General features: G+C 38.6%; 1 protein-coding gene across 1 annotated transcript; it reads left to right on the top strand.

Moving 5' to 3' along the window:
• The first annotated feature begins 2943 nt into the window (after window positions 1-2943).
• On the top strand, window positions 2944-9513 carry LOC141586796 (N-acylphosphatidylethanolamine synthase-like). The gene is made up of 5 exons (XM_074408147.1): window positions 2944-3207; window positions 5533-5660; window positions 7560-7645; window positions 8133-8270; window positions 8787-9513. Exons 1-5 carry the CDS (start codon window positions 2987-2989, stop codon window positions 9078-9080), a joined length of 867 nt encoding a protein of 288 aa, XP_074264248.1. The 5' UTR covers window positions 2944-2986; the 3' UTR covers window positions 9081-9513.
• The last annotated feature ends 2329 nt before the right edge of the window (window positions 9514-11842 follow it).

Genomic DNA, 11842 nt, shown 5'->3' with positions numbered 1-11842 from the left:
AGTCTTCAAAAATATAATCGGCAGGAGGCTGAATGGAGGCCTTCCTCAGGTAGAAGAACTCTTCGAGCCATTTCTCGTCTCTGGACTTCGACACATGCCTAAAAGGAGTCTCGCCATGACCACGGAACGAGAACTGGCCCCTCCCCAGAGACCGGATCTCGTACATGTGAGCCAGCTCACCAAGGCAGATGGTACTGCTCGTATTCTGGCTGGCCGACAAAGAATAGAGGAGAACCCTCCAAATATTGGCAGAAATTTTGGCCATGGCGAAGTTGTTGGTTCGAAGGAAGTCTTGCATCAGCTTGGGGAAGGGGGATCGAAGACCGTATCTAAAGGGGTAGAGGTAAAAGCAAACCCATCCCGCACAGATGGCATCCGCCTTTTGACCGGGCTCAGGAATGGCGATATCAACCCCGTCGCCAAGCCCCAGTAACTCTTTGATTAAGGGGATGTCGGTGGTGGTCAGGGAAGAGTTGCAGTCATGGGGGTGAACGAAGAGGTTGCGGGATGGAAAGGTAGGGTCTGGGTTTTGGTCGGTCGGAGTAGAGGTTGAGGCGGTATGGCGAGCTTTACCCATAATCAAAGAAGGGGAGAAAAGAGGATTAAAGAAAGAAAGGAGTACGTGGTGATGCGAAGCTGCGGTGGAAACGGCGGAAGTCAGAGAAAACAGGGGGAGAAGAAGGGTTTTAGAGAGGAGTTGGGGTTTCAAATTTTGAAGTTAATGAGAAAGATAGGTGAGTAGTTGAGATTATAAAGGAGGAGAGAAGGGTAGGGTGCTGGAAATGAGGAGAAAGAGTAGGGGCAATGATGAGTGTTTGGGAAGCTGTGCAAAAGACGGCGCGGGACTCAACATTCATAATTCCTTACTCGACGCCTCGAGAAGTGTCTCACAAGGAATCAGGGGCAAACTGTTTGGGTCAATTTCTGCATATTGGGCAAAAACAGAATTAGGTCCATTAGAGCTGATTTGGTGAATTGGGCCAAGGAGACTAACGGCCAAGGGAGGCCCGCGTGTTGTAGATCATCAGGGAGATTTCAGGGAGATTCCAGGGAGATCAGGGAAAATAGAAAGTGAGGTATCGTTTATGGAAAGAAGCATGGTAGGACCACGATTACTTGCCATACAAGGAGTAGGACAAGGCTAGGTTTCTACCCTACAAAAAGCCAAGAAGACAAGGAAGAATATTCATTCAAGAACTACCATATAAACACAACACATTGTGCCAGCTATATTATCTCGTCACCTCCATTGTACTCGTTCTCATATCAAAAGCTAGTGCAATCCTTGGAAGGGTATCGTCCCTTTCCGCGGTCGTTTTTCACATTGGGTTTTCCGCGTCACCAAATCTCTTGTGTCAATCTTTATTTACGTCTCTAATTTCCATACGTAGCATTAATACGAACGATACAATCTACATACAACGAGTAAAACCGCATTGACCTTACATAACATAATTCGGTAGAAAAATACCAAAACAGTTGTCCTTTGGTTTTGACACAAAGACCAAGGAAAGAGAAATGGGTAATGACTAAATGACAAGTGGAACAAATTGATTGTGAATGATCAAATTGTTCATCAAGTTTATTCTTAAAATAGAAAGGATAACATTTGACCGAGACACAAAAAAAAAAAAAATGACAACAAATAATTGGAACAGAGGAAGTATTACTTAAATAGTCAAATTGTGCTAACTCATTCCACATATTCTAACCACCCCTATGAGTAGCTATGACACTATGATTCTATCCATCTTTAATTGACGAACAAGGCTATATATCGGCTATCTTATGTAATATGTCAAGACATTTGTTGAAATTTCTTTATCATTACTAATTTGTTCTTTTTTGTTTAAGATGTTCTCATGTTCTTATGTTAGTCACTTAATAGTTAACATTGAAGGTAAGTCATAAGTGTTGTGCAAATAATAAAGAATGTAAGCGTAGCAATGTGCCAATTTTAGTAGTGTACACATATGGAAGTACTGACTGTAAAAAAAAAAAAAATATTGAATTTCCCTTGCCTTGACGAACTCTGTAATCCTTAGGAATAGGAATATATAACTAAAGTTGTTTTTAACGTAAAATGTTAGATGACGACGAACAGTGGAGCTTTCATGCACAAAAGTTGTGATGGTGTGTTTGGGCTAAAATCTGCACCTTAGCCTAATAAGAAGCAAGCCCATTTGACTCCGTCTGAAGAGCTGGGCCGTGGAAGTAGGTCAATCACAAGAAGCCGAAGAGCAAGGGGAGTCCTTGTGTTGTAAAGTTGTCAAGGAGAATTCAGGGGGAGAATCCAGGGAGATCAGGGAGAATAAGGCAAGAGACTTCGTTTATGGAAAAAAGTGTGGAAGGACTAATATTCCTTACCATAACAGAGTAGGATACATCTAGGGTTCTTACCCTATAAATAGTCAAGGAGGCAAACAAGAAAGTGCATTCAAGATCTCACGCATACACGCAACATATTGTGCTAGCTAGATTCACATACCGTCTCCATTGTACTCATTCTCATATTAACAAGCTAGTGCAAAGGGTACCGTCCCTTCCCGCGGTCGTTTCCCACATTGGGTTTTGCGCGTCACCAAATCTCACGTGTCAACCTCTATTTACGTACTTAATTCCTTTATTTTACATTAAACACAAATATACGCTCAATACGCAACGAGTAAGACCGCATTGACCTCGCATAACCTAATTCGGTAAAAATTACCAAAACATGGTGTTTTTCAAATTCAAAAATGACACTAAAGTACCACATAAAAATTTACTTAACAATATATAACTACAGATCTTTCGTGCATTGTACGGGTTACAAAACTAGTTTGTTGAAGAAAAGCCAAGGGAAGTAAAAAATAAATTGGGCTAGTAGGTTGTACTGTGGGTTAGTTCGGAAACGGTTTGGGCATTGTAAATCTTATGATGGCCCCCCGCCCATACCAACAACCACCTCTACGAGAAACCGAAAAAAAGAGGAGATTTTTAAAAAATGGGAGAGGTGGGAAGGAGGACGATGGAATGGGCGGCGCGTAGTGGACACCTCGCTGGTGTTCCCCGTAAATCTATCATCACGGCGATCGGCACGTTCGCGAAAGCGGTGACGGCGGTGATGAACAATACAACTGTACACAACGCCGACACTCTTCTCCATCTAGTTCGATCTCGTCCTGTCGGCGTTCCTCTCCTCACCGTCAGTAATCACATGTCCACGTCTGTCTCCTTTTCTCTTGCTTTTATTCAATCTTTTCTTTTTGTTTGATTTGTGTCAAATATTATGCCAATTTGTTTTCATGTAGCTCCTTATTTTGATGTTTCAGTTATTTGTTTATCATGCTGTTCTAAATGCATACAGTTATTATACGAATAAATAAATGATCGAGATGGAGGGAGTAATTTCCGGCTTACTTAATGCTTTTTTTTAGGGTTGGTGAATGTTTTACCTTGGTTACAGGACCTTTGGTGGATCATACACCGAATTGTTTCGTACTCTCTCCATCCCATCTATCTTGTGTCCTACTTTTGGTTTGAGGAATTATGATATATGAGGACAAATTAATTTACTCCGTATGATGGAAGAATAGTTAATTAACTGGGGGGAACATTGGACGTTAACTCTTCTTTGTAAAATTAAAAAGGAGACGATTAATTTGGGGATACATTAGGAGGGAAGAGGGGACAATAAGGGTGTGTTTGGATTGAGGTATTTGGAGGGAAAAGAAAGGAAGGGAGAGTAGGGGATTTAAAATCCTTTATTTGGATAGCAAATGAGGGTAGAGGGAAATGGAGGGGGAGAGATTTGAAGGGATCCAATTTCCCTCCTCCAAGCCTAATCAAAATCTCTCCACAATAGGCAAGATTTGGAGGGAAATTGTATCCAAACAACCACACTCCATTCCCCCTCCCCTTCCCTCCTCTCCCTTCCCCTTCCCTCCTTCCCCCTCCCCTCCCTTTCTCTCCACTTTTGCTATCCAAATACACCCTAAAAGTAGGACGGAAGAAGTACTACATTCTTACATACTCCCTCTGTCCCGGTCATTTGTTGTCCTTTTCCATTTTTGGGTGTCTCAGTCATTTGTTGTCCTTTCTATTTTAAGAATGAACTTGATGAGTAATTTGATCATTCTCATTCAATTTGTTCCACATGTCAATTAGTTATTAAAAACGATTTCGAGAGAAAAAATTAAAACGATTTTTAAAAACCGAAATAGCGTTAAGGATCCGGAATGAACCAGGTAAAATCTATAAGAAAGACGGAATTCGATTTTAAAACCCCTAAGTTCACCTTGACTTTCCATTACATTTTCGTTCTTCCTTTTTGTTTTTCATCTTTCCTTTTTTTATTCGCATTTTGAGGCGTGCGTTCACCCATGGACGGTTCGAAAAGATGATTCATGTCAGCCGACCCCAAATCATTTTGGGATTAAGGCTCTGATGTTGTTGTTGTTGTTGTTGTTGTCAATTAGTTATTGGCCTATTCCTCTTTCCTTGGTCTTTGTGCCAAAACGAAAGGACAACAATTGACCGGAACGGAGGGAGTACCAAATAAGAGAATATTATGAAAAATAGTGAAGTTCTTCACTTTGTTTCATGTTGCTGGTGAAAATATTAGGGTCTACAATAATGCTGTACCAAATTAAAATTTGCGTTTGCCATTGTGTCTTGGTTGAGGGGAGTCACATTTGTTATGCTGGCCGATTTGATCGCACAATATACAACAACAAATATTCTCAACAAGTGTCACACATGTCAAATGCCTTGTCTTTGGGGGCAGACACCCTTTCTATAGCTGGAAATAACTATCTTCATCCCCTAAACCACCTATTTGAAACACAGCCAAACCACGGCAACACCAACCCCACCCTCAAATTTCCTAGAGTAAGGAGTTTTCGAGAGTGGTGACGGGAGTATGTGGGGGTGGGGGTAAGGGTAACATAGGTATTCTTTAAATCTACTCCCTCTGAAAAGTTGAAACCTTTGAGAGAATATCCGTGAGTATAATTGATGTCGGATAGTGTTCTTGAGTATATAACAATCATATTTGTCAAGATGAGTGTTAAAACCAAGGGTGCCAACCGCCATTGCCATTGGACTAACTTCATTTTATTTGTTTGAGGGTGGCGCTTCAGCTTGTGGGGAAATTAATTTATCCTATCAATGTATTCAAGACTTAGGAGCTGGAAAAGGTGGGGTTAAAGTCTTTCCACTCATAAATCTGTAGCAAAAGTGTTTCTTAGTTTTCCTGAAGAAAGACTTCATCTTCTTTGCCTTCAAATGATAGAAGCAGATTGTTTATTGTTTCCTTTTTGATGACTTGGTAGACCGTTTCTTACATGTATTTGCTCACTTCAGTGGATGTACAAATGGCTTAAGATTATCAATTTGTCACTTATCACAGTTATCAGTACAGGCTTGAGAAACAATGAAAGAACATAAAAGTAGCAAAATGTTGTGTAGTCATAATGTGTGACATTGTTTAGCATTTTTTGTATTTTGTTAAATAGACTTGTTTGATTGTCGTAGCTGCTATTTGGACAGGTTAGATGATCCACTAATGTGGGGCTTCAAGGGATTCCCAATAACAGATGCAAGGTTGGCTAGATGGGTACTTGCTGCTGAAGACATATGCTTTAAAAATAAAATGTTATCATATTGTTTTCGGATTGGTGAGCCGTTTATAATGTCTCTCTGTCTTTTCGGTTATGGCAAGCATGAATTTGATCTTGTTTTCCTTTGTGGCACTCGTATTTTGTCTTTATGTGCACTGTGCGGTATCCTGTAGATGAATTTTCATTTTTTTTCCTGTTAAATCTAACAGGAAAATTGGTTTAGCAACACTGCACGGACAATTTTTTTATTCGCAGTATGTCATTATTGCAAGCATATGAAATGTATAGTTTGGTATGATCATGCATTACTTTAAAAAGTACAATGAACTCTTAAACTAGGATGGAGAGAACTTTGGCTTAGCTTAAAAGCATTCATCTGGTGCGCTTAAGCCCAAGGTTCAGTGAGGCACTAACCAAAATGCTTCAACGTGCCTTTTAGACAATGCGTAGGCGCGTAGCTAGTAAGGCGTGCAACTATGCAATTTCCACATCTTTCCCTTCTAGTTCTTTTTATTTTGTCATTCTTTTTGAAGCATTATCCCTAGGCCTAGCTTTCCCTCCTTAAGATACTAAAAATTAGGCTTTATTACACAAAATTTTAGTCTTGACACTTGCAAAGTTGTTGGCAAAACAGTGCACCTCATGTCTATGAGACGTGCACCTTTGCTCCCGCCTTGCGCCTCCTTGTCACGCTCTCCTTCCCCTCAGTGCTCCTCACATAATTAAAACTAAGTCATGTTAGAGTATATTAGTTGCTGTAACATCTCAAGTGTAGCTTATTAGTCAGAGGTCAAATATCTTGCTTTTCATTGAAGAGGATTATTCTTGTGTAATGATCTAGCTGTTTAAGATTTTATGAGGGCATTGATCTACTAAAGAGTAACGCGAGGGCATAGATAGCTATATCAAACTAAAACGTTTTTAATTACTGTTTCAATCTAGGATTAATGTGAGTTCAATTTGTACTAAATTTGTCTAACGAAGTAAGGTACCCGTGTGTATTTGCTTTTACAGAAACTTGTTAAGACTCTTTTTAATTTTAAACATGAGAGATCCTAGTATTTTAGTTTGCTTTTTTGCTCTATGTAGGGTATTTTTGACTGAAGGACCTGAGGTTGTTGTCTGGTGAAGTAAACTTGTACATTTAACAAGATTGTCTATGGATGTTCTATTAGATTCTCGGAAACATGTTCAATTTTAAACATGTTCTATTTGCGCGCGTGCGTGCGCGCGCGTGTGTGTGTGTGTGCGCGTGCGCGCGCGCGTGTGTGTGTGTGTGTGTGTGTGCGCGTGTGTGTGCGCGTGTGTGTGCGCGTGTGTGTGTGCACGTGTGTGTGTGCGCGTGTGTGTGCGCGCGCGCGCGTGTGTGTGTGTGTGTGTGTGTGTGTGTGTGTCAAACATTTCATGACTATCATAAATTTCAATTCAAGAGCCTAAGATGAAAGTTTTCAACAGGGCCCAAAAGTCATTGAGACAGCCTAAGTTTCTTAAATGGTGGATGCACTCTGTTAAAAAGTCGTGCCTGCTATTTGCTTTTCCTACACTTGCGGAAGATGTCATTTGGGAAAAGATTACGTAAAGGGCAAGCATATTGCCACTGGGGCCGTGTACAACACCGCGAAAATGCCAAGATATTATAGGGTAGTGAGGTATATTGAGCGGTATTTTGGGTACATCAAATCCGATATTCCAGTGGCATAAGATATTAGGCCAGTGGAAATAGGGCTTCCCTACATAAAACTTCATTTGTTTTCCGTACATTGGGTGTCTCATTTGCTAGTTGCAATGTTTTTCAGCTGCAAGGAGACGTGTTGGATCATGTTATTGTTGGGTTTTTTCACAAGAGAACTATGCTTGTGATAACTGAAAATTTTCTTTAGCTTTAGCAGATTTTCGTGGATGAAATGCATGTGAGTTGGGCTTACATCTGAAGTCTGAACAGAGTAAATGCCACAGGAAAATGCATTCCAATAACCAGAGGTGGTGGAATATATCAAGAACACATGAATGAAGCCCTTGAGCGTTTAATTGATGGAGAATGGGTATGGCCCTGCTATTCTCAATCCTTGTGCTGTAAAAGTACATCTTGACTTGCCAGCAAGCATCCCTTGCTATTTTGCTTATTATGATGCTATCTTGCTTAGTATTTCCACTGGATCACGACTGTCTTCATGTACATTTGACTTTCAAAACACCTGTTTTCTTACTGCCATACAACTCCTGATGTTTGTAAAGCTATTCATCTTTAGTGGATAATATATAGAATTTACTGCAGCATTGGAGTAATCGTTGTGTATAATATATAGAATTAAATTTTATTGAAAGATCTTTAAATTACTGAACTCGTGAGTGTAAGAGTTCCGAGGAATTCATTGAATATTTATTTGAGGCAGATTACCACTATTAATTAACATGGGTAAAGCTGCTTGACAGTAGCAAATCATAAAGCTCCTTTCCTGAAACTGTAGCCTTTCTTCATATCCATGTTTGCTGCTTACCTTGAAAATGTCCTTGATCGTTCCTGAACAGCTGCACACATTTCCTGAAGGGAAGGTGTCACAAGAGGACGCTCCTATACGACGCTTGAAATGGGGAACTGCTAGCCTTATTGTCCGTGCACCAGTGACTCCAATAATATTACCTATTGTCCATCATGGCTTCCATCAGGTACCCCCTCAGGGCACCCATCTATTACTCGTTTACTGTTTTAAGATGTATAGACGAATCGACGATGACCATAAATTTTTCCAAATAGATGTAGAGTTACAACGCACGGCTCTTACTAGTTATAGCTCTTTAAATTGTGGAGAAGCGTACATTTGATGCAATTTGTGGTATATTCAATTTTGGTCATCTGTATACAGCCCGACAGCCGTACGACCATTCTGTGTGACAGGAATAAGTAAGGCCGGCAGGCCGCCTTTTTATGACCTTCCCTCACCCTGCCATTTGCGGTATTCGTTGTAATGTTGTATTTGCATAGTTAATCCTGACAACTATATTCATAGTATCATCTATAAAGGATAAAGCAAAGGTATATTGTGAAAAATGTATTGGTTAATGTTGACCTAGCTTGACAAGCTAAGTCAAATAAGACGATGAAAAGGGGATAGAGGGAATAAAAATGGGTTCATCATTGTTGTGCTCACATTCCGGGATGTTGTTTGCTCTCATGTGTTTCAGGTAATGCCAGAGGATTACATGTTCGGTAGGAGACCACCATTTCCGCTTAGCAATAAGCACATTAAGATAGTTGTTGGTGACCCGATAGAATTTGATCTTCCGAGACTAAGGGAGACTGCATTAGCAGAATCTCGTGATGACTCCTCTCCTAGGCTTGGCTGGCCAAATATCTCACCTTATAAGTTAGACGAAGCAGCTCAAAGATGGCTGTATTCGACCATATCAGAGAAGATACAAACTGCTATGGAAGGCTTGCGGCTATTTGGCAAAACACTTGATAAACCTGAGGATTGATAGCCTGTCCCGTTTCTCCTCCAGCGAGTTTTATGGGAGAGACGGTCTCAACTTGTATAAGGCATGCTTACGTATTCTTCATTTTTTATTATGTGCTCCGTTCATTTGTTTATCTTTATTTAAAATTCTCCTAAATAATAAAGGTATACAATTGATTGGGAGGGAGTAGTTGATTTGTTGGTCTAGCTAGTGGCAGTGTGGCAGTGTGGCACTGTGGCACTGTCTCATAGAATTCTCTCTCACGAGATACATGTTTTCAATCATCTCTTCAATTGCATAGGATAGATTACATAGAGATGGTTAAAGCTCTGTTACAAATGTGTAGGAATAGGATGGTTAATTTATTTATGGGAAATTCTACGTTGTACCCCGAAATTTCCGATTTTCATGTTGTACACATACATTTTCCAAATTTTATGGTGTACTCCTAAACTTTATACATTAATTTATATCATGATCTTATTAATCGTATTTGCTAACTTAGTTCATTAGGTGATCAATTAAATCGCCTCTTTACTATTTCAATTACCCATTAACCTACTTATTTACCTATTAAACTACCGAATTATTCATTAATCCACCCAATATTATATGTATCTAGCTAATAATTCATGGAGTCTCCATTTTAATTTCATACTTCATAATGGTGTTTTTTAATAGTAGTTTGGGCTTATTGAAGCTGATTTGTGATAATTCTCATAGAAGATGATAACAATACTCCTTCCATTCAACTTTTATCACCCCACTTCAATATAATAATCCTCACATATATTAGAGAAGTGGGGTGATAAAAGTTGAAAGGAGGGAGTGTTAATGAGTCAAATGGAGGTCGAAGTATGGTTGCTTGAGGAGGGATAAATTAGTGAAGAGTTGAAGGAGGTCCTGATAGAGAATAAATAAATAAATAATAATAATAATAATAATAATAATAATAATAATAATAATAATAATAATAATAATAGTGTTGTTGTTGTTTTGCAGAAAAGCAAGAGGATCTTATTCATATAAATAGAAAAACATAACAAGATCCCTCAACCCGTCTACAAAAGGAGACCAGAAAAGTCCCCTACAAGAAGACTACCCTTTACATGGAACGAATAATGGTAGCTTCAGTCAGCCCAAAGGAACAATGAAACTTCTTAAGGTTAAATCGACCAATAACTAGCTGAATAATATCACCTACAGAGCTAGCCGAATTTTTGAAGGCACGATTATTATGTTCTTGCCAAATATAATATAAAGTACACATGAGAGCGCTCCTTTGACGTTTCTTAAGCCAGCTGTTGCCTTTGTTATGAGTATAAAACCAATCCAATATAGTAGGTAGCTCCCAAGAATAAGTAGCAAATGAGTAATAATCCTGGATAGCAGACCATATAGCAGTAGACCAAGGGCATCTAAAGAAAAGATGCAGATGATCCTCATGAGCAGATTCACATAAAGGACAACGATTAACCCATAGAAACCCTCGTTGGATGAATAGATCAACAGTGGGCAGCTTTATTTGTACGGCTAAATGCCCTATGAACCGATGCTTGGGGTAGACACTTGAGTCATGGACAGTAAATCGCCATAAAACCTTAGGTTGAGGGACTCGAAAAAAGTCATATATGTTGGAATAAGTGTCCTCCGACAATAATGCGATCACAACTGTCGATCATGATGATCACATGTTTAAATCTCATTTTAAGAATACATGTGGGATGTAATATTTTACAAATAACCACACATATCGGTAATGATTGGTGACTAGAGTTTGACATTATCGTCGTGTGTCAGTGGTGATCATTGATCCCCTTAGGTCATACCTATAGGGAAATACTCTTAATTGATTATTTAATTAATCGTATGCCGATACGAGTTAATTAAATTGCTTAAAAATGACGGATGATTTTGTGAGTAAAGTTAACGTGTCTTATTGTAATTTGATTAAATGAGATACGGTCTAAGTAATCGAATCGCTTTATTACTTAGATAAAATTATTGTTTACGAAACAATTAAAATAGAATGAATAATTATTATAAATACAAGTTGTTGTAGTTTATAATTATATGACCCATTTTGGTACAAGTAATTATGAATTACTAATTATTTTTGTATGTAACATATTTAATTATATGATGATTTTTAATATGTTAAAAATACATTATAATGTAACATGTCAAGTAACATGTCACATATGTCACAATTGAGAAATGACAAAAATAAAATGGACCACCATAGTTATATGGGTGACCGAAATTAGAGGGGTTTTAGGGTTGTTTTGTTTGAATTATTTTATTCTACAAACACAATCATAACCCTAGGGTATAGGCATGCAAGGCTAAACATTTTGAGAAGAACAAACCTATAACTAGAGTTGCATGCTAGTCTCTTGTGAAGAGCAAAAATAAAAGGCATTGGGCAAGCTACCCAAGGCCAATTTTTTCGGCCACCATGGGTAAAAAGAAAAGAGTTTTCTTTTCAATATCATTCATTCATTTTTCATGATAAAATTTCTAGTGTAAGAAATTATTTTCTCTCTACATTTTTGTGAAACATTTTAGAGAAATAAAAACTCACATATCTCTCCTCTTGGCCGAAATTTTCAAGAGGAAATACACAATATTTTTGTGTCAATTTTATAGTAAAACTTATACTCCCTTCATACCACACCAATGGTAACATTGACTTTTTCACACTTGTCGAGACACGTTTTGCAACGTAAATATCTTTTGTTACGCATTATTAAAAATTATAAAAATTTGATATTCTTATAGTA

This window comes from Silene latifolia, chromosome 6 (assembly GCF_048544455.1).
Source record: "Silene latifolia isolate original U9 population chromosome 6, ASM4854445v1, whole genome shotgun sequence".
Lineage (NCBI taxonomy): Eukaryota > Viridiplantae > Streptophyta > Magnoliopsida > Caryophyllales > Caryophyllaceae > Silene > Silene latifolia.
The sequence above is the reverse complement of the archived record's forward strand: the minus strand, read 5'-3'. Positions and strand labels throughout refer to the sequence as shown.

Bases quoted from the DNA above. Each gene is read 5' to 3' on its own strand.
- LOC141586796 (XM_074408147.1), top strand. From the start codon at position 2,987: ATGGGAGAGGTGGGAAGGAGGACGATGGAATGGGCGGCGCGTAGTGGA. The intron at 3,208-5,532 runs GTCTGTCTCCTT...CTATTTGGACAG, and splicing joins GTCAGTAATCACATGTCCAC to GTTAGATGATCCACTAATGT. The intron at 8,271-8,786 runs GTACCCCCTCAG...CATGTGTTTCAG, and splicing joins TCCATCATGGCTTCCATCAG to GTAATGCCAGAGGATTACAT.